The following is a 22,243-nucleotide window of genomic DNA, read 5'->3' on the forward strand; positions in this document are numbered from 1 at the left end:
AAATGTTAATATTTTAATAATCAACCTGGTCAAAACCTTTCAGGTTTCTTCGTTTGAGTCAGTCGCCTTGATTCAGAATGTCACGAGCCTTAAGATTTCATGCTGAGGCGCCTTGCAAATCCGACACTTAAGATCCTCCTAGACCTTGAGGTGATCAGCATAAGAGGCCAGATCCCCTCGAGCCATCTACACGTAGCTTCACCTTATTCTTTAAGGGCAGAAAATTTGAGACGGTGACCGCCGTAACAGTAAATTTGGCTTTCAATTGGGGCCCCCCTCCGGTTTAGAAAGAGGAACACCAGATTGACCACATTCCCACCTAGAAAAATCTTCTTGCGTCAATCAAGCCTCACCCTGGCTCATTGGGCTGTCAGTTTGATCGTCGTTAGATTGAAGAGAACACCTACCTAGATGCAGCGCTCGCCTATAGATACTTCTAGATCGTCTAGATCTGCTAGACCTTGGGCCAAAGAGGGTCGACCTGCAAACTTGCAAGGTTTATTTTAAATACGCATTACAGTGTTTTCTATTCTAATGTAATTCTGCAATGTAATTCAGCTTTAACATTTTTCTAGGTAGTAAAAATGATCAAGACAAGTAGGCCCAGACATTTTTCCAACTGACAGATGCTAGTGGTGTGTTTTTGTTGTTTTGTTTGGTTTGGTTTTTCTTTTATTATTTTATATTTAAATTCTCTTTTTAGTTGTCTGAAAAAAGTTTTGACTTCAGCAGGGCCTCACACGTGCTGGGTGCAGCAGCTGTCTGCTGATACCGGTTTTTTCTAACCTAAACCCAGGTCCCGGTCTAGATCCCGCTCGAGGTCCCGTGGAAGAAGGTATTCCCGGTCACGCAGTCGCAGCCGTGGTAGGAGGTAGGGCTCTGCCTTCTGTGTTTACATTCCCACTCCTCCCTCTGGGGACCCTTCCTTTTCTGTAGTTTTTGTGAAAAAACCTTGCAGTGATGAGTTGTTTTTTTCACTTTTTGTAGATCCAGGTCAGCTTCCTACCGCAGGTCCAGGTCGATCTCTCCTCGTAGATACAGATCATTCTCACCCCGCAGGTCCCGCTCTGGTTCTCTAAGAAGATCAAGGTATGTGATTGCAGTTAAACCCCCACAGTATTGTTGAAGGGCACATAAGTTGGAGCTGAAGTATCAAGTATCTATATATAACATATATAATATAATCAGTAAGTTTGTTTTGCAGTCCATATGTTGGTGGGAACTTTGGTGGTGTTACATACGTAAGAGCTACTTTGAACACTTCGTTGAAAATTTAAGTGTATAATTTTGGAACCACTGTTTCTAAGATGGTGCCAAAGTTACAGCCTTACTGTATGGTTAAGGTTTCCAAATTCAGCTTGAAGTGTACAGGGTGGAATTGCATAGTCCAGGAAGACAGTGGCATTCTTTTTACATGCATGGCGGTACTGACCTAAGGTGCTACAGCCTTCTAATAATAAAAATTACTTCTTCAAAACCAATAGTGCATGAAGTTCTCAGTTTCCTGGGACATTTACAGTAACTGGTTTTGTCTCACTTGTATGAAGCACCTGATAGCAGAGCTTTCATTGCTTTTTTTCCAGATCTAGGTCTAGGTCACGCTCCAGGTCTCGGTCTGTTGTATGGCCTCGAAGCAGGTGAGATACTTGTTTTAATTCAAACCAGTAATGGTTTTGGTGTGTTGTTTGGTGGTGTGTTGTTTCTTTTTTTTTCTTTCCTGGGGGAATTTGTCTGGAAGCACTTAGAAGGCTGTCCAGCAGAGCAATATTTACACTTAATAATTTATGCTTTGTCACAGACCAAAGTAGTGATGTACAATATAAGGTCTGTGGAGAGAGTTTTTGAAAACAAGTTCTTAGGTGTGTAGTAAATTGAGGATGGGTTTGTGTGCTGTGCTGCCTTTTACTTAGCAGTAGAAGAGATGCTCATGCTGCTGAGTACCAGTTCTGGGTGGCTGTGAGCATTCCCATCTTCAGTAACTGATCCAGTAAAAAGTTACTGTTATGGGGGAAAATGGGACAGACAGTGGCTCAGAATAGTGACCAGGAAGGTTTCAAAGCAGTGGCATATATTTTGTTTAACACATGCCAGCATTGTCCTTGTAGCATTTCATGAGCTATTAGGCAAGGCAAAGGTGAATCTTGATGACCCTTCAAAAACAGTTGTGAGCAGAAATAAAAGTATTCTGCTTTTTTGGCCAAGCTTGTTGAAAGGAACATTCTGATGCCAAGCGATAGCCTGAATTCTGACACCCCAGGAAGACATGCTTTTTAAGTAACAGCAAATATTTGAGTTGATAAAAGTAATGCAATGAATGTGGGAGGAAAGTCTCACTGTTTAAGTAGATAATTCCTGAAGTGAATTTGGAATAGTTTACTCATTAGTAGCCAAATCTTGGTGCAAAATCTATATTATGCTCAAATAAAATTGGCATTGGGAACTTGAGCTAAAGAATGCACCAGCTCTTCAGCCCACATGCTTACTTGTGGCTGATTCCAGGCTCTTTATGCGCTGTTAAAATACTTTCTAAGATCACACTTGAAACTATTTTTCCCCTTCTAGAAGGGATACTTGCAGGTAGGAAGAAAGTGTGGGAGTCTGGTCTGGTGTTTTGTGGAACTGGCAGCTGAAGCTTTGCTGGGGAGCTTCCTGTGCTTGCACTTGTACCTTCTGGTGGGTGGGGACTGCAGTAAGAGCTAAATGATTCCCTTGGAAGGTCCCAGGGAAGGCCTGCAGCACCAGAGCCTTCCCTCTGTGGTTGGTGCTGCTGCGTGGGGTGAATCTGCTGTTGCTGGTGTAGCTAACTCTCAATGTGTTTGCATGCTCACTGGCTGCTTTGCTGAGCTTTATTTTTCTCCTGTTGTAGGTCTGAGTCTCATGGTAGATCTAAATCTGGCTTACCTGCTAAAAGGTGAGCGTTCAAATAAAAGTACCACTCAGGTGGTTTTTGTTTTGGTTGGTGGGGTTTTTTGTGGGGTTCTTTGCTTTTTTTGACTCCTGATTTAAAAATGTGTTTGGACCACTATTTCAGTTGCAGGGTTGTTTTTTTACTTTCCATAGCTGATTTCAAAAACATTTTTCATACATTATGGGGCTTTTTTTAACAGCTGATTTTTTTTAGTGGGACGGTAGGCAATTCCTCAGGGATTCTGCATACAGATGTCTTTCACTCATTACCACAAGAAAACACTTCTGCCAGGATTTGGGGCATATTTTCTCCTACCTTTGTTCTCAAATGTTTGTAGTTCTCCCTAACTCTGCTCGATTCACTGCTCCTGCTTTGCAGGGTTACTGTGATTTACAGCAGCTTTGAAGCTGTGTGTTGCTCTTTTCCCGAGGGCTCTGGCTTCCAGCATTTTTCCTTCTCACTTGCAGCTTCTTGCTTAAAGTAACTGGGTACACTTGCTACCAGCAGTGTCAATGCATTTAACAACATCAAATTGTTCTGATTTTAAATGGTCAGAAGTGGTTACTGAGAGCACCCAAGTGTAGCAACCACACTGATTGGTTTGTTTGTTTGTTTCTTTTTAAACAGCCGCTCAAAGTCCAGATCACCATCTCCAAAGAGAAGGTAGGAATGTCTTAAAACTGGAGTGTGTCCTAGGGCTGGAGCAGTTCCTAGAGAAGTTAACTTGGGCAAACTCAGGTTTTTTAATTGCCTAAATCTGTGAACTATGAGAAGATGAATTGTTTACAGGCATTTCCTGCTGCTGGTAGTCAGAATGTCATGATAATAACTCCTAAGGAAACCTGCTTTAATGAAATGTTAGAGGAATTGAAAATCTAGGGAACAAGTGAGTAATGTAAGGCATGGAGCAAGCCATGAGGGTGGTGTAGGATTACATTCCTGCTGGTGACTCCTGCAGGCTCAGGAGTTTCACAGGTGCCACGTTGTGCTATGCTCCATGGAGGAAGTTGTTTTCCTGTGTTACCAGAGAAGTATGTGCTGGAATTGAGATTTCTGAGCAGGCTTGATGTCTCGGCTCTCTTAATTACTCTTCAGTTTTCAAGCTTGAAGGAGTTTTTAAGTTAAAGTGTAACTGTTCTTTCATTGTTTGAGAACAGTAAATGAAAGTAGGGGCAGAACTCCAGAGGAAGCCTGGGGTAACATGCGGTTTATGTTGGTTTTGTTGTAGGAGTTGTTAATGGTTTGTTGTCTTTTTTTCCTTTCAGTCACTCACCATCCGGAAGCCCTTGAAGGAATGAAAGTCCTAAAAGAATGGGTTCAAATTTAAGAAGTTTAGTAAAAAACATATTTTGTTTACATTATAAGGGATTTTGTGATGTAAGGGCTTAGTCCTAGAAGTCTCTTTCTATTGACTAGCAATTGGCATGAATCTCTATCTTCTAAAGAAAAGTATTGTTACCAGACTAATACAAAACTCTTCTGTTGTGTTTGTGTTCTGTGATCTGAAAATGTTGGGCTTTTTTTTTTTATTTTTATTGGTGCGTTGAATTAAACTGCATTTCTAACTAATAAATCAGTTGTGGTAACCCTGCTGTTCATAGTTGGGATGGGGAAGCAGGCAGTGTGCCCCTGGGATGAGAAACAGGGTGCAGGTTGGACAGGCACATGTGTGCCTTCTGCATCCCTGCAGAGCACCAGCTGGAGGGAGCAGGTACCAGTGCCAGTTGTCTGTGGAGTGTATACTAGATGTCTGTATACCTTTTTTAGGGGTTTTGTGGAGATGACAGGTCCTAAGCACAACCTGCAGGTCATGTTCAAGTAGCAGGATCTGTGGGGAATTGAGAGCTCTGAGAGCTCAAGGTCCTCTTGTCTGCCTGGTTCCATCCTGGCAGGGAAGGGCCTTGCTGCTGTGCTGATCCATGGTTGCTTTGGGAAACCAGACTGTCCCCATTGAATTAATAAAATAATGCAGGATCTTTGCCTATTTGATTTATCTTTGAGGCTGATGATGTCTGTTCTCAGAATAACAAGGAAATTGGAGTGGAGTGCCAGGTAATTTTAGGAATGTTAGGAAGGACACCATCCTGCTTTCCCAGCATGGCTGAACACCTGCCTGCCCAAGGAAAGTGGGGAATAAATTCCTCACTTCGCTGTGCCTGTGCCTGGCTTGTGTTTTTGTTTTATTAAACTGCCTGTATCTCAACGTGTGAATTCTCTCACATCCCATCCTTCTACCTTCTCTCAGTGCCAGGTCAGGGAGGTGGAATGGAGGAGAACCTAATTCATGGCAGCAGAGCTGCTGTGGCCATTCTGTGCACAGGCATGTTGGTCTTGGTATTGCTGTCATCTTCCTCACAGGGAGGGTGTGTTAGTGTGAAACTTCTACGAAAAATTCACGTGTATTTTTTTAAAAAATGAAACTTCTCCAAACAATGCCCCTCCCTCCACTCATCATTCCTCAGGCTGAAGGTTGTAGCTGAGACTGGTGCTGGAGGCAGTGTTCACTCTGGTTTTACTGTGAAAGGGGACAGCCCACTCCTGGCACTTGGTATTAGAGCAGCTTGGCTGCAGCAGTGCTCAGCACTGCAATTAAGCAAGACCAAAGGGAGGAAATAATAGTTCATTATTGCTACAGCATTTCACTACACACTGGAGCAGCTCAGACCCCAGAGCAGGAGTTTGGCTGAAAGCTTCCAAAAATGGGATTTTGTTCCAGCTGTACAGGGTGTAGCAGGAGGAACTACCCCATACCAGAACACATCAGCAGTGGCACCTGCCCAAGAATTCATTTTAATGCACTACAACTGTTCTACTTCCCAGTGGAGGAAGGGCTGGAACAGCCTCTTTCAGGGAAAATGTCTGCACTGTCCTGGAGTTTTACCCCCTCTTACCAGAGCAACCTGCACTGATCCAACACCACACTGATCCAGTACCTCTCCTCACCACAGGACAGAACCTCTTGACACAAAATGTGTTCACTTGTACAAGGGCTTCAGGCTGAACTATAAACTGAATCCCTGGTCAGCCAACACTGCCTCAGTAAAGTCTTGGTCAAAATGTGAATGTGAGATTAAACCAATTTGGAAGCAGCTCCCTCTGTCACATGTTGCCTCCAGCCATGACTATTACGAGAAACAGCTGGCTAGCAGCTGTTTTTGTGACCAGAAAACAACTGCCAGTTTCGTCCCATAAAAAACACTTGGCAGTTTCTATTCCTTCTGGAAGAGTTGCTGTTTTCTCATTTCCCAGAGTCAACTGTAAGCCACCTTAATTTCAACCAGCGAGCAAGCAAAAGGAAAACCCAAAACTCAATAGTAAACCCTTCCAGAGGTCAGTGCCACATTTTGGACCAATAAATACATCAGGACACTGATGTTACTTGGTCTGTTCTCGGACATTGGCCATGGGTGATTGTTTACAGAAAGCTGTTCTGGTATCACTGCGTGGTCACAAGCTTGACGATCATCCCGATGATCCGAGAACCGCGGGGGCACATGCACAAATCCATGCTGGGATTCTTGATTTTATCCTGCAGCAGCTGGTCCAGCTCACAGCGCAGCTCTTTCACCAGCTCAGCCACCTAACAGACGTGGTAAAACACAGGCAAGGGTAAGGCTCATCTCCAGCTCAGCTCTGCAGCTCTCCCAGGACGGCCCCTCCTCCTCCTCACCTGGTGAGAGGCAGCCACAAAGCGGATCCAGCCATCGTCCAGGGAAATGACAAAGTCCCCCTTGAGCAGCTGCATGTGCACCTGGCCGCCCCCGAGCAGCACCAGCGGGTACACGGACACCATGCTGCAGTCCCGGATGAACACGCGGCTCGTCTTGATCTTCTCGTGGTACACCAGGTAGGGGCTCTCAAAGTGCCTGGTCTGGGACACAGGGACACAAGAGCCTGGTCAGAGTGACACTGCTCTTCCTGCCTCTTCTACAGCTGCAGAGAGCAGCAAATGTGCCTAAAGTGCACCTGCAGTGCTAATACAGTCCTTGAGCATAAGAGCTGCCAACAACTGTTGGCTCCAGAGGCTGGAGTTTAACTCTGTGCCTAAGAGGACACTCCTAAGTCAGGAATGCACCATTATTTATCATCCTAACACAGGACTGTTCAATCATTAAGATTTTTTATTTTAAACGTCAATAGGGATCCTCACTGTAATTTTAAATACTCAAGCAAAGGTGGTTTCTTTTATTAAAAAAAAAAGCGTGCTTTGCAGAAAAAAGCATCCTGACCTGATAGTTCACAGATGAAGGATGAATATGAACATAACCATCATTTTTAGTAACAAACTTCAGCTCTTCTGCTTTTGGTTGCATTTTGACTGCACCTGTACTGGTCTTCTGGTATTTACCCTCTGGCTTTTTCACCTGTTTGGTAAGAAAAAAGGTTATAAAAATCTGCTGCACCAGAAAAACTTTTATGTTCTAAACTTTTCAAAAACAGAAATTCTGTAGTAATAACATGTCAAGTCCCTGGAGACAGGTATTACACTCCAGGTGCTAACCCTGACTTCCTCTGTAACCTCACCCTTCTAAAAACGTATAATTTTAAGTGGCTTCTTAACATTTGCTGCTGGCTTCAGCCTGCAATCAGCCTTTTAGAGCAGCAGCAGTCTCAGGCAATACAAAAGAGCTCTGCTCCAGTCTCTGACACCACAAGTAGCAAAGTTTGGCAACCTAAGCCAGGCTCAAGGCTGCCACACTGAGCCCAAATGAAAGCAGGCTGTGTGGATATGCTAGACAGAAAAAGGAAAAATGAAAAACCAATCCTTTTACCTGGACAACATTGGGATACAGTGCAGCACACAGCATTGCTGAGATCAGCTTGATGTTCTCTGCATTCGAGTTTGCCTGTGAAAGCAATAGGGGATCATTAGGGATCCTACAGCTCAGTGTGTAAAGGTGAATTCCTGAAACCAGTTCACTTTTATAGCTACACTCCTGTGCTTCACAGAGGAGAACAAGTCACTGCTCCTGTGGCATCAGGCTGGACCTGGGCTGTGTTTCCCCCCACAGCCAATGGAACAAACCGGGCACCACTATCGTGGTGCCCAGCCGAATCGTTCTTTGACATCTGGCTACAAAGTGGCTTGCACCCTAGAGAAAGCAAGCATAAGCTGTACCAGAGAACAGAAGAGCCTGCAGCTACCAAGCCCTGATAACCCTGATCATCATGTAAGCCCAGGAGATCTCTGGCTCCAGTCTTCCTGAAGACAGCCCACATGAAAAACTACAGCAGCATTTTGAAGCACTGAAGAAATGCTGTGAATCACCTCCTCTCCTGTGGCATCCAACACGCCATCGCCTCCTTGGGACCACTTCTTCTCAATATCCCTGGCTCTCAATCCCTCCTTCACAAAGCCAATGTCAGAAAGCAGCTCTGCAAACTGCCTCTTCAGACTGGCAATTTCCTGCAACAGACAGAGCACTGTGACAGCTGCCACGCCCAGCAGGAAGAGTCTCCCCAGTGGCTTATTTCTGTCACTGGGATTCTGCCAGTCCCTGTGCCAGGCCCCAAACACTGACTCACCTGAAGAACTCTGCCTGACAGAAAGTTCTCCCTGCAGTAGTTGTAGCTTGCTTGAGAGCCCTCTTTGATACTTAAACGCCATCCCTGATTGAGAGGATGGGAGGAAGCCTTTAATAAAACATTTCTGCTTGAATTTCAAATTATCACAAAACTCCAAGAGAGGATACTGTGTTTTAACTCACCTTATAAGCCTGGAGAAGAGCCAGGTAGTCACTGTTCCCTACTGCAAACTCCAGCTTCTTTTTGTTTGCTTCTTCCCTTTTATCCCATGGTGACACCTAGACAGGCAGCAACAGGTTAGTGTGTTCTTCCCCATACCACTTGGACGAGCCCTTCTAGAGCTACATGGCACATTCTCTTTGGTATTTTCACAGCAGCTCACAGGTCAGAGTGTAAATTTTCCCTGTGGATAACAGAAAATATGAGGCATTCAAAAGAGCACCTGATTCAACACGCCAAAGTGACAGTGAAGACACAAACTGAGATCCAAACTGACCTCTGCATTCACAGCTCAGATGTGTCAGCTCCATCATTACCACTGTTTCACACTTTATATTAATTAGTTGGTGTAATTCTCACACCAAATTCAGACAAAATGTATGCACTTATTAGCTAAAAATTCAAAATAATATTCACTGTTTCTACTGTATATAAATACCACTCTTGCTGCTAACACGTGGTTTTGAACTTCTCCTTATAACTGGACTGTTTTCACAAGCACTGCATTAACACATAAACAATGTAGGCTAAAAAGAAGAATTAGAATGCTCAAGTGTAGCGTGCTGCAAGTCACAGCAGCATTTTTCTGACACACAAAAGCACAGCCCTTGGGTTAAGAATACTCACAAAAGGTGACTTAAAGGCCAGGCTGGCCGCTATGGTCAGCGCAGGATCCAGGCAGCGGAAAATGGTGCCAAACAGCATGAGTTTGCCAATCCTGACATCCACAGGGAGAGAAGCCAAGTGGTAACCCAAAGGGGTGAGCTTTTCATCTGGAGTTAACGCTCCCAGGTCCCGCAGTCGCACCTTTGATGCCTGCAAAGATTCAGTCCTAGGGGGCTCGATCAGTCGTGATAAGACAGAGTGAAGACTCTGCTCAGAGAACATCTCCAGGATCTTAATCCTTAAGAGAAGGGGAGGGAAAATTAAAAAACAAAGAAAGAAAAAAAGCAGCTTAGCACCATACACAGGATAAAAAAAACAAGCTTTTGTAAAAATAGAATGAAAAAAGCCAACAGAAAACATACTTTGAAGAGCACACTCCCTAAAAGAGGACCTGCAACACAGAGCAGAAGTCAGGGAGCAATATGGAGTAATGAACCCATAGGAACAGATTTCTATTTACTACACTAAAGTTTGAAATAAAGTTCTTACTGCAAAACTGTAATTTGTGCTGCTTTGTTTCCTCTCAGTACAAAGGGGTGCAGAGTGTGCAGCAGGGATAGGAAGGCCTCTTCCTTTGATGTTTGAATGATGAAGGTGCTTGGTGTGGGTTGTGGCAGGTGCTCCCCCCAGCAAAGGAAGGACATTCTGCACACCGGCTTTTTCAAGAAACACAACAGCTCACCTTAGACAGAGCTGCTCCAAGGGCACTCTCTGTATTTCTGGCAGCTGTTGCTTTACAAGCTGATGGTTGTAGTGGTGGCTGCTGAAGAGATGGAAGCAGACGCCCGAGGCCACTCGTCCTGCCCGTCCTTTCCTTTGCAGAGCGCTGGCCTTGGACACAAAGGTGTCCTCCAAACTTTCCATTCCTTTGCTTGGGTCATATCTACAGGAGAGCAAGAGACAGGCTTGTATCGACAGAGCCACAGAACGGTTTGGCCTGGAAGGGACCTTAGAAATCATCCAATTCCAACTTCCCCCCACCACATGAAGGGACAGTTTCCTCTAGACCAGGTTGCTCAGAGCCCTGTCCAGCCTGGCCTTGAACCCTTCCAGGGCTGGGGCAGCCACAGCTTCTCTGGAAAACCTGTGCTGGAGCCTCACTACAGTAAAGAATTTCTTCCTAATATCCAATCTAAACCTGCCCTCTTTCAGTCTGAACCCATTTTACTCCTTGTCCTATCACCTGCCCTTGCAAGGATTTGTTCATGAGTGCACAGAGAACAGGCTGGAGGGTTGAGCAGGCAGATGCTGCCAACTTTTGTATGGATACAATTTCCACACCTGCACTCGGATCTCACTTTAGACTGGCTTTCTCCACCTCATAGCAGCTTTCTACAGACCAAACTTCCTTCTAGTTTTTCCCAGCTCTTTGGACAAGTCAAGGCTTAAAACAGTTTATAAACCCCCGAAGAATGAATGCCAGTACCTTTTCTCTTTCATTTTTCCAGAGTCAATCACATAGACCACGTCATCGATGGTGACAGACGTCTCTGCAATGTTGGTAGAGATGATGATTTTGGTAACTCCTGCAGGAGGCCTGAGGAACACAGACTGCTGTTCTTCACTGGACAGTGAGGAATGAAGTGGATAAACCACACACCTGCAAGGACAACAGCACAACACGCTCACTGCATCTCCAGCCTCTTCCTTCTTGGGAACAATGCGCCTGCACACACTTTTCCCTCCCTAGACACTGTCCTGAGTGTTCTCCTTGTAACCATCCAAGGTCAAACACAACCACAACTAAATGTAACTCAGAAAACATTCTGATACAAATCAAGGGCAGAGAGATCAGGAGCCTGGATCATGCAGAGCACAAAATGGAAACCACTCCTGGCTAGGGTCTCAGAACTTCAACAACTGACCTTCCTGAGCTGAGAAAAACAAAAGGAGCAAGCCAACAAGATAGTAGAAAAGGAATTACCCTGACTGGAGTTGGCTCACACATTTAATAAAGCTTACTGATCCCTGGATAAAGGCAGGCTTTGTGCAGGAAATTACTCTTTATTTATGGGTAAAGAGACAGCTTTAGAGTTTTTCTGCCTTACCTCTTGCTGTGCCTGTTATTAAAAAGAGCATTAGTCTGAAGCTGCTCATAAAGCATCTTGATTTCTGCTAGGCCAGGCAAAAATATCAACACAGCACCTATACGTACAGATAAAAAAAAAATAAAAATCACTCAAAGAAAAGGACAGCACAATATTTTTCTAATGTGCAATTATTGTATCAAAAAAGCACAAAGAAGGCTGTAACAGTCCTTCACAAAAGACTTTTCAAATTAGACAATTTTCTCACCTTTCCCCTCCCTTGTATATCACAAGCTTTATAACTCAACTAGAAATGGTTTTTTTTCAAACACAGTAGCTACAGAAACTCTGCATGCAAATCATTAGTTCTGGGCTATCCAAGAACCTTCCAAGAATCTTCTTCTGTTTATCTCCCAAGGACAATGAAATTACCTGGGGGGTATGAATGTCTGCCAGCAACTATCCATTCCAGCAAGGCTTCAATTAATTCCAGATTAACTTTGTCCAAATCCATGACAGACATTGTTTTCAACACTGCCTTGCTAACCCCTGGGAAAAAAAGAAATAAAACATGCAGTAAATCCATGTCTTGTAAAAAACATCTGTGGATGCATGGGACCAGTTACAGCTCGGTTTAAAGAGCACCTGGCTTAGACCTGAAAAGAGCAAATCCATGCTGTGCCTCAAGTAAAGCTGCTTCAGCAAGAACAGATGCAGAGAGCAAAGTGGAACTAACAAGGCATCTGAAAAGGAATGGAAAGAGACAGTAGCTGAAATTGTCCATTTTCAGATGCTAAGAACTAGTTTCAGCCAAGATGTTTGCTGTAGTTTAAGGAAACAATGGGTTCTCTTTTTTTTTTTTAAACTGGCAAGAAGTTTCTCATCTAGAACTTCACAAGTGCAAAACTCTGAATTACAGATCAGCATTCAGCTTACAGTGCTAATATCCCATGTTGTCTATGTGCCAATTTATTAAATTTAAGAGAGAGCTCACCTTTATATCGTGTAAGGAGCTGCTTAAGAGTTAATTTCTGGTCTGGGTCTGAATCTCTGACCACGGTGTCAGTGGTTTCCAGAAGGCCAGCACGCCTCAGGTCTTCCTCTACTTCTTCAAATGCAGTTCTTTTGTGTCTCCCATTCTGTTCTTGCTTTACCTTCCTCCTGTAGGGACTGCTGTCCTCTAAAACATACCTGGACAGCACAGAAGAACATTTGGTGGTGTGGAAAGAAGCCTAACAGTCTCCTTCTAATAATTAACTACAGAGATAGGGTATCCAAAATATTTTCTAGTAAGTCTGCGATGAACTTTGTATAAACCATAGATAACATGAAGGTCAAGGTGCTTTAGTAGAGCTCCAAGAGTGCAGGTCATGGAGGAGATCTGAGAGGATTTCATTTTTAAATAAATGCACAGAATTACTGCAGTCTCAAGGTCAAAAGTGCAACCTCAACCTAACCACCCAAAAGCACCTGAGAATGTGTGAATTTCACACCTTGTCATTGCAATCACATCTTCCAGAAAAAACTGGTCCACGGGAAACGTTCGACCTGAAAGGAAACATGAGAATAAATCTATCTACACATGCCACCACAGCATGGAGAAAAAAGATCAAAGATTATTGTAATTTTATACAGGTTATTATGACATACACTGGCCTCACAGCTCTCATCTACACTGCACTCTTCAGCACAATTTCTGACTAGGACAAATAGTGGATGTCTTCTATCCAAGCATGGAGCGTTCAACGTCAGGTTGGATGGAGCTTTGAGCAACCTGTTCTAGAGAAAGGGCATCCCTACCCATGGCAGGAGGTGAAACTTGATGAGCTCTAAGGTCCCTTCCATCCCAAACCAATCTAGGATTCCATGGTAACATGCACAATGCACTCACACAGGCATTTATGGGAACACACCCATGCTCCTCTCCTGCTCCACGTCATAACTCAGCAATTTAAAAGGCACATTTGGCTAAATGGGCACACATCCAGCTGGATCCCCTCACTGATCCTTTACTCACAAGGACACAGGAAAGTCTTCAGCTGTGGTAAAACTATCCCAGGGAACCATGTCATGCACACACCATATAATGACTGTCTTCTGAGGAGGAAAATTCTGCTGGTGCACAGCACAAAAATGTCAGCATTTCCAAGTCCTTTCTCTCCTAAATCTCCTCAGTCTCTCCCTCTAAGTGTCCAGCATCATATTTCTTGTATACATCCCCATCCTGAATTGAGAAACACTTTGCAAAAAGAAACAGTGGAAACAAATCTCTAAAACAATGAATGATAATAAAAATGAATGTTTTTCACCTGGTATGTTAATGATTGGACAGGAGTGGAAGTACTGAGAGAAAAGCTCAGCATTCAGGGTGGCACTCATCAGTATAATGCGCAGGTCTGGCCTCTGAACCATTATATCCTTCAAAACCAGCAGCAGGAAGTCACTGAAGAAAACAGACAAAAGAACATTTGAATGTCTTCAGTCTTTCAGACTATTTTTCTCCCCTTCTGTCCACCTTCCTGGTGTTTTCCAACAGCACAGCAACACCACCACAGAAGCACAGGCTTGCTGGAATGGCTTAGTGACAGGCAATCTGCAAATCTGACTCTTTCCTGGTTGTCCCTTACTGGAACATCAGGATTACTTAGCAAAACCATTTAAAGAACAAAAAGTTTTATAAGTTACTTACATTAATGACAACACAAGAACATCAGATAAGAAACTAACTCAAAGTAACAGATGAGTCCTTTTTGCTCCTCTTCTTCAATGGAAGAGTTACTCAAACTTACCCAGTCTTCTCTGCTCACTCTGTTTTCCCCTATATATTTATAGCTTTTGTGGCATGACTAGAAGACTGGCTTGAAGTGATTTTAAATAAGAAGGAAGAGGAATCCTTGAGAGACACAAGCCCTTTTAAGTGGCTAAAATACCACCTGAGCTGCAGAATAATGGGTAAGAGACAAAGCCTCCTAGAAACCCACTGCACTGCAGTGTTTGATAAGGAAAACAAAGGATGCTTGTCACTTGATTTACAGAGACACTGACAGACATTATCTTTTGCCTGTGATCAGCAGGTCAGTGGGGTAAAACTGCAGGAGGCTAGAGCAGGATAGGATGAGACTGTCTAGTAAAATCTACAGATTGGAAGGAAATGTGAGCGTTTGTCCCTTGCTCTGCTGAAGCCAGCATCAGGAGAAAAAAAATCCCAAAAAGGCATGTGAAGAATTATGGTATTTGATAAAAGTTGAAACAAGGAAACTGTAAGAAACAAACAGCTGTGGTTACAATGTTACTTAACCCTCCAGACCATCCGAAATCTCTTTGCAACACTGCTGCAATGTGAGGGCACATTGGAGGCATATCAATTTATGAGAGAGGTGCTTTCTCACAAGCTGCTGCAGCACCATTTCCTGTTGCCCAAAGACAAGAACCTACACCCAGACTCCTTCCACCATCCCATATTACTGCCACAGGATCAGCTACCTGCACCTTAGCCACCTTTATCCTTCAGACTATGTTTCTTCATTTTGCTTACAGGATAAGAGATTATTTACCTTTCTTCTGTTCTCTCGTGAACTTCATCAACAATAACATGAGTGACTCCCTGCAAAGTCAGATCTCCTTCCAGCCTTCTCAGCAGCACACCAGTAGTGCAGTACAAAAGCCTGGTAGCTGAGGACTTGAAGGGTAAGACAAAGCATTCAGTTGACTCTGGGCAAATTAACACAGTGCAAAGAGATTATGTGCTGCTGTAAAGCATTTGTTTTCAGCTGAGTGCCAGGTTTGACAGAGAGGAAACAAGCAAGCCCTGCTGGAGATAGATTTTAATTTCTTGACTGACACTGACAACACCTGCTTCTTAAAAAGGGGCATTGCAACCTATCAAAAAATATGAACTGCTTTTTCTGTGGATATTGTTTTCTGATAAACAATCCAGATCTCTCTTCCTAGAAAGATTTGGTGAGTCTCTTTTTTAGCCTACTTCCTGGAAAAAGCAATCAGCTGCAACACAGACAATACTTCACTTGCAACACAGCAGTTTCTGTCTGGCTGTAGCTGTACCCTTCAGTCTCTATTTGGGAGACACATGGGAATGGCAACAGGCAGAAAAGCAGCCAGTAGCCTTCCAAAGAACAGCAGGTTTACCTCACAACCTCAAACCCCTTCACCTCACTCAACAGAAAGCAAACCCACAGGACACAGCACTGCACTCTCATTCTGCAAAACAAACTGTGCAACTTGAGATGAAATAAAATACAGAAATAAAATACGTGTTTCATAATATTTTATAAAATATAGATGATATAAACTTGGTTATCTCACTGCCTGGCAGGTATAGGGCAGAGATTCTGTACACTAGAGAAGCACTAAGCACATTTTAATAGTAGTAAATGAAAACCAGCAAGCAAAGCATGTGTACCTTTACACTTTCCAGACGGATCTGATATCCAACAGTGAGTCCAATCCTTTCTGTTCTTTCCTTGGCTACACGTTCAGCCACAGAAATGGCAGAGATCCTGCGAGGCTGAGTGCAGATGATGTTTGCAACTCTGCTTGGAGAGCCTTGCAATGAAGCATCCAAGATAAACTGAGGAATCTGAGTGGTTTTCCCACATCTGCACAACAAAATCAGAAATTAATTAAAAACCCCACTAATCCAACACCTTCCACCCACATAAATTGACTGCATTCCTCTAGAAATTTGCTTTGTTTCATTAGTGTGATCCTTCACATGAAGCTCACCTAAGACTGCTGTCACTGGTCACAGATGAGCCACCCCAACCTTTCCAGAACATGGATCACATTTCATGTTATTCTGTGTATACTTTGATACATAAAGTCTGTATGTGCAATCAACACTCTTACCCTGTCATGCCACTCACAACAAGAACTTGGTGACTCTCAAGCAAACCCAGAATGTTTTCTCTCTCTTGCCATGCAGGGAGCTTCTGCCTTTCATGCAGCATTGACTGAAAGTGCCTGGAAGACTGATGGAACAAACAGACAGCACAGCAGTAAGACCACCACTGGGATAGAATAGAACCATTTGAATCAAGAGCTTGTCTCTTAAACATTTATTTCTCTAATATAAGCAAGAAAATTATGTTCTGCACGTTGTACCTTTTTCTGCCGAAACTGTGCGCAGATTTTAACATTTTCATTATACAGAGACTTTGCCTGCACATCATACTTTTTGGAAAGCTTCTTCTTCAAATTCACATAACTCTCATTCTCCACAACAACCTGTTCAGGCTCTTCTTCCTCTTCCTCCTCTTCAGCCACCACCTCTTCTTCCTGAGGCTCTGAGACTGCTGAGGCTTGGAACAAAGAGGCACAGGTAAGTATTGCTATTACTAAGGAACAGACAGTGCAGGAAAGACAGACATGTTCCAGCAGCATTCCCAACAAAGAACTTTGCTAGACTGGGCTTGAGGGTCTGCAGGACTGTTTCTGTTATGCATTTAGCTCAACACCACCAGCAAACCTCACCTCACCAAATCACCCACAGCTTCTCCAGCCCCATCCCACTTGTCCCTACCCCTGCACCAGGATCTGGGTGGCCACACAGGGAGCCAGGATGGTTAACTGGTTTGCCTTCCTGGATGTTTTCCATGTGCCTCAGCTCACCTCTCCAATACACAACCACTTCTATGCAGCACAAAATGCTTTGATGGTAGCACCAGCTTATATGTTAGTGCAATTTTAGTTAATTACTGCCAAGTGCTTTTAAACCAAAGCTGAAACTGGACCAGGTACTTCAGTGCCTTTGCCTATCAACCAAAGCAGGATTTGCTCAGACTGTCAGTCAGCCCTTGAAAGTTTTAATGCTACTTTTACAAAAAAAAAAAAAAAGGGATTTTATAGCATAAGGAATATTTTATAACTAAAGATTATTTGGAATCTCAGTTTCTGGAACAAAGCTGTCTTTCTGCAGAGGTGTTAATAAAATGGAATACTTCGTCTTACTGTAGCAAAAATAGAGTTTGTCACTATTTAAGTGCTCTACAACTCGATGCAGTTGTTTTTTAAAACTGTCTTGAAAAAAGCTTGCCTTAGACAGAAGTAGTTTTGGAGTTGAGAGCTTGAAATTCACCCTGCAACAAGTGACACAGCCTCAGCTCTCCCCCTGTGAAATCAACCTGTTTGCACCAGCAAATAGAAAGAGAAGATACCTCAAACAATATTCCATAACCACTTGCCACATTTGCTCAGCCTTAAATCCACCTTTATCAGTTAATTTTGAGGAGCTGTTGGTAATTTTAAGTAATTTAAAAAAAGAGGTTTCTGAATTGAACCTTCCCTGTTCCCTTCCAAGCACACTTCTCTGGTCCATTCAGGTGAGCTCACACCTCTCAGTGCTTTCCAGGGATTGTGTGGCAACAGGCATCACTCACTCTGCCAAACCAAAATCTGTGCTCCTTGAACTCGGTTCTGGTCAGCACAAAACCTCTCTGCTGCAGCTAGACTACAGAAGGAACTTCCTCAGGCACAGACAGATCATGGATCAGTCACCACATGACTTTAATCTCCAGAAATAGATTTGGAACAGATGGCTGAACTGGGGGCTCTGCATGTCTCTCTTTTTTTCTTTTAAACCTTTCTGACTGTTCTTAGCCCAGAAACCATAAAGCAGATTTGATGTACCTTCAGCTTGTTGATTTGAAGCAGGTGCACTGTCTGTCTGTGGCTTCACAGGAGGTGCTGCCAGCAGGGACACAGGAGGAACACTGAACTTGTGCTGAGTATTGCTCAGGAACTCGCTGATCTCATGTTCATCTTCCAAGCAAGTCACCAAGGTGTACACCACTGGGTCATGAGACTCTGCAGCTGCCAAGGCCTTTCCAAAGAGGAATTCAGCAATGTGCAGACGACAAGCAAGAGGCAGATTCTCATCAGTGGAGTAAAATGCCACAAGAGGTGCCTGAAGAGGATACTTGTTCTCGTCAGGAAATCTTACTTCAAGTTCATATATGGGACCATCACTATGCCTGAGATGAGAATCATCTACAGAGTTCTTGGATGCATTTAGTGGATGGTTTGGAGGGAATTCATGTCTAAATCTGCATTTTGAACCAAACCTGCAGCCTCCTTGGCAGTAAAATTTACATATTTCCTTTGAAGTCTGTTTTGCTGTGTCGCCTGTACTTTTTTGTTTAGATTTGCTGAACCTGCGTGCTAGGTAGTCCAATTCCAAACTAAAAGTCCAAACACGATTTTTAATCCTTTCTACAAATTTTTCTCCATAAATTGACCGGAGGGCAAAAGCTTCTTCTTGTCTCTGCTCTAAACACTCCTCTTGACTGGCTTCAGCAGCCACTGCAGAAACCTGCATCTTCTCTCCATACCTTTCAGAGAAGCACTGCAATAGCAAATACTCCAGTGATGCCCCAATGTTCCCATTGCAGGATCTCAGCACTGCCCTACAACGCTCACAGTCAAAACCATACCTGCACCAAAACAGAGAAAACAGGGCAACAAGTGAGTGAGAGGCTCGTATGAAGCAAAATAACCCCAGATCTGTTTGATTTGGCTCACAGTAAGGGAGCATGCATGGCACTGCCTCACACCTCAGAATACAGCACTTAACAGTCTCAGGGTTAGATTTCCCCACTCAACTACAGAAATTAAACTCTTCAGAAAAAGCTGTCACATATAAAATGCTCCCAAACAAAGCAAAAATATTAAGTATTCACATCTGAGCAAAACGGAAGAACACTTACAAGGAGGGATTACAGAGTATTGAGACCAGTGCTCTACCTCTTCCTGATACAAATTATTCATTAAAAAGCATCACCTGGAGAGTTTGTGCACAGCAAATGAAGACACTTCACTGTCTACAATTCTGTGCTCAGCTGGCTCAGCAGACAACCTTGGAATTACATCAGAAGCTTCCTGTTCTGTTGACCAGCACTGCTCATCATCGAGGTAATCAGGCTCATCATCATCTTCTCCAGCTACACTGATAAAAAGAGTTATCAAGTTAAAATGAAACAAAATTAAACTCTTGAGTAGACATAAAACTCTGCAGTTTTAAATCCTTCATTTAAATGGAGGATTTGGCTACGCCTTTCCCAGAGTTAATATTGTAGAAGAACACAGCAGAGTCAAAACCATAGGGCTTGAGATAATTAAATGTTAAGGGAAAAAATACCATTTCCATTTCTAATAGCATGTCTGCTAAAGCATGCTCAAGTAGAAAAGCTGGAAATAGTGCTTCCACTTAAACTAACTCTGATTCAGGAGCCAGCTCCTGCCCTTGTAGCTCTTGAAGAAGTTCTTTCACTCTTCTCTGGTTCTCTGATGTCATGTGTATGGTCTGCAGAGGCATTCTTGCTTCAGGTCTCTGCTTCGTTTGCCCTCCTCTTCTGGCAGGGGCACTTGATCTGAAAATTAAAATAAGACATTACCATGAGTTATTTACCTGGCTCAAATGTTCTTGACTGAATTGGGATGTTAGGGCCCAAACTTGTAATTCAAAACAGAAAAATCAAAATTAGAGAAATCCATCACCTACGGATTATTCAGCTGGATTCACTCTTATGTGATCAGGATTTGTGTGTCTTTATCTGCATACACATGTGCATACATGTATTGTATCCTATGTCAAATCCAAAATCATTTACTGAACACTTTGCTTGGTAAAGATGTTCTCAGACTACAATACAACCACATATTTCTAAGGTAGACAGGTGAGAACACACACAGGATACTAAACTAATTCTAAACTGCTGATTTTCCATGGCCCAGCTTCTGTTTTGTAATACACAAATATTAATATCCTGTGTTTACTAGTGTGTTCTGACTGAAAGTGTCCTGGAATTACCTTATGACCAAAGAAGAAAATCAGAGGTTTTAATCTTTAAAAAATAAAGCACTTCCCTAGGCATCAAATTTATAAAACATTAATCAAGAAAGACATGTAAAAACTGCTTCATACTGAAACACTTTCATCACCCTTTCACTCTTCTCTATATTCAAACATCTCCAAAAACCAGCCCCAAGTGTTTATGTATGACAACATCCAAAAAAGTATCTCAAATGCCCCCAAGTATCCTTAACAATCCCCAAGTATCCCAGATATCTCTATGACAATCCCCCCCAAATTAACAGAAATACCTGGATTCTAGCCTTGGTTCCTCAAAGAGGCAAAAATCATCTCCATCATCCCAAATTTTGCTTGAACATTTCCTGCTTCCACCAAGTTGAGGCTTGTTTGAATGGCCACTGCTGCCTCCTCGTCTCCCGCTGCCTCCTCTCCCTCGTCCTCCTCCTCTGTTGGGCTTTCCTCTTTTCCTCCCTGCCCAACTCATGGCTCCTTGCTGAAGAAGAGGAAAGAATAGCCCTTAGCTGTGGAGGTGATTAAGCACATTTTGTATGTCTAAGCACACATAATTTGTTTTTCTATGTGACAGGACACCCTCTCAAACCACTGTTGATTATCTGCATATTGGTGTATCTGTATGCACTTGGAGCAAAAAATATTCTTCTGGGACATTGCTTAGTGAGCTCTGCGGCTTTAGAAAATAAAACTAATATTCCTCAGCCGAAAGCTGCAAGTTTGACAAAACTCTCTGGCAAAAGCATGAGCCCACCAGCAGTGCTGCCTAACCTGGGAACCCCAGTTCTGCCACTCTGATGGAACCCTCATGGACACAGAAGCCCACAAACCTTCAAGGGAAGTTTCACAGAAGAAAGCAGCCTCCTACCCCATCATTTTTTAACTCAGCGGCTTGCAGGGCTGAGACTAAAAGGTGGAAGGGGAGCTAAAACCGAAGATACAATGGGTTTTTTCACATTATCTCACATTGGGCTCCCCTCTGCAGGGAGCTGCCCAGGTTGCTGAGCCTGGTGAGAGGGGAGTCACTGAACCAGCCTTGGGAAACAGGCGGCCTCCTCCTCCTCACAGCAGTGTCCTTCCCAGCGCTGACAGCAGCCTGCTGGGACTGAGCACAGAAGGGCCCAACACATCCTCCTACGGCACCTCCTGCTGATGGGAGGCTATTGCAGGGGACAGTGAGCAGCTGTGGGCAGTCCGGCAGGAGATTATTCCCTGGATCTTTGCACTGGTACCTCCACAGCCAGGACAAGAACTGATGTGGCCGCGCACAAGTAACAGCCCAAACGAGGGCTGGCAAAGAAGGAAATTCCCCCTTTTGCGGCCGCTATCCCCGCTGGAGCTCCACCGGGGCTGGACAGGAGCTCACAGCCGAGCTGACCCAGCTCGGGCAGCTTGGCAGAAGTGAGGGAAGGAAGAGAGAGACCATGGCAGGTGCATCGAGGCCGCTGCCACACACGGCTCTGTCTCCTTCCTCTCAGCTCAGAGCACAGAGCCCCGGGAACGGAGCAGCTCCGCCGGCTCGTCCCGCACTTCCCCATGGCACCCTCCCCGCACACCCTCCCCGGGTGTCTGGGGACCCTCCATCCTCACACAGCCCCGCGTTCCCGGACCCCATTCCCTGCCCTGCTCCCCTCAGCCGCCCCCGCTCAGCCCCCGCGCACCCCCTTCCTCTCCAGCCCCGCTCTCCGCGGAATCGTGACGCTCCCGGGAGCTCCAGCACCCCTTCTCCCCGGCGCTCCCACCTCTCTGCCCGGCACCTCCCGGACTCCCCGACCCGGATCCGCGGCGTTTCCCTTCCGGGCCGCGGCACCTCCGCCCGCCCCGCCCCGCTCCGCCCCGCTCCCCTCACGCAGCGCCCGGCGCTGAGGGTGGTGTGCGGCTTTCAGCTCCTCTGCGCTTGTGTCTCTGTTTGTGTTGCTCAGCAGGCGTGCCGGGCTTTAAAGTACATCTCGTATTCCCAAGTAAAACGAGAGAACGATGATTGAAAATCTGGGTAGGTGCTCGCTGCACCAACCCACAAGTTACAGAGGGAGCTGGGGGGGCTCGGCCCGAAGAAAA

General features: G+C 44.3%; 2 protein-coding genes across 4 annotated transcripts in view; one reads left to right on the forward strand and one right to left on the reverse strand.

Moving 5' to 3' along the window:
* The window catches only part of SRSF7 (serine and arginine rich splicing factor 7), a 5,610-nt gene extending 1,116 nt beyond the window's left edge, over positions 1-4,494 (forward strand). The window contains exons 4-9 of one of the 2 annotated variants that reach the window (XM_015622806.2): positions 797-871; positions 988-1,089; positions 1,584-1,637; positions 2,867-2,911; positions 3,536-3,571; positions 4,174-4,494. In XM_015622806.2, the coding sequence (XP_015478292.1) occupies positions 797-871; positions 988-1,089; positions 1,584-1,637; positions 2,867-2,911; positions 3,536-3,571; positions 4,174-4,198 (337 nt within the window). In that variant the 3' untranslated portion in view covers positions 4,199-4,494. The remainder of the gene's footprint in view (positions 1-796; positions 872-987; positions 1,090-1,583; positions 1,638-2,866; positions 2,912-3,535; positions 3,572-4,173) is intronic. The other variant, XM_015622807.2, reaches the window with a different exon arrangement.
* Positions 4,495-5,513: 1,019 nt separating this feature from the next.
* DHX57 (DExH-box helicase 57) lies at positions 5,514-21,980 on the reverse strand. 2 transcript variants are annotated; one of them, XM_015622805.3, is made up of 24 exons: positions 21,928-21,980; positions 20,464-20,666; positions 19,578-19,730; positions 19,142-19,306; positions 17,992-18,794; positions 16,468-16,664; positions 16,213-16,334; positions 15,767-15,962; positions 14,901-15,025; positions 13,656-13,789; positions 12,840-12,894; positions 12,341-12,537; positions 11,779-11,895; positions 11,368-11,464; positions 10,746-10,919; positions 10,002-10,202; positions 9,281-9,557; positions 8,617-8,712; positions 8,435-8,518; positions 8,178-8,315; positions 7,681-7,755; positions 7,138-7,272; positions 6,579-6,779; positions 5,514-6,488 (listed from the first exon to the last, which is right to left on the reverse strand). In XM_015622805.3, exons 2-24 carry the CDS (start codon positions 20,655-20,657, stop codon positions 6,345-6,347), a joined length of 4,080 nt encoding a protein of 1,359 aa, XP_015478291.1. In that variant the 5' UTR covers positions 20,658-20,666; positions 21,928-21,980; the 3' UTR covers positions 5,514-6,344. The 2 variants fall into 2 exon arrangements, with proteins under 2 accessions (XP_015478291.1, XP_015478290.1); XM_015622804.2 differs by having other exon boundaries at positions 21,847-21,950.
* Between the last annotated feature and the right edge of the window lie 263 nt (positions 21,981-22,243).

This window comes from Parus major, chromosome 3 (genome assembly GCF_001522545.3).
Source record: "Parus major isolate Abel chromosome 3, Parus_major1.1, whole genome shotgun sequence".
Taxonomy (NCBI): Eukaryota; Metazoa; Chordata; class Aves; order Passeriformes; family Paridae; genus Parus; species Parus major.

What these genes read in the sequence shown, in the direction of transcription:
- DHX57 (XM_015622805.3), bottom strand. Translation starts at nt 20,657, where the DNA reads ATGAGTTGGGCAGGGAGGAAAAGAGGAAAGCCCAACAGAGGAGGAGGA. An exon ending in CAGACATTCATACCCCCCAG is followed by an intron (nt 11,465 to 11,778) that starts GTAATTTCATTG and finishes CTGTACGTATAG; the next exon opens with GTGCTGTGTTGATATTTTTG. An exon ending in TGTATCCCAATGTTGTCCAG is followed by an intron (nt 7,273 to 7,680) that starts GTAAAAGGATTG and finishes CTTACCAAACAG; the next exon opens with GTGAAAAAGCCAGAGGGTAA.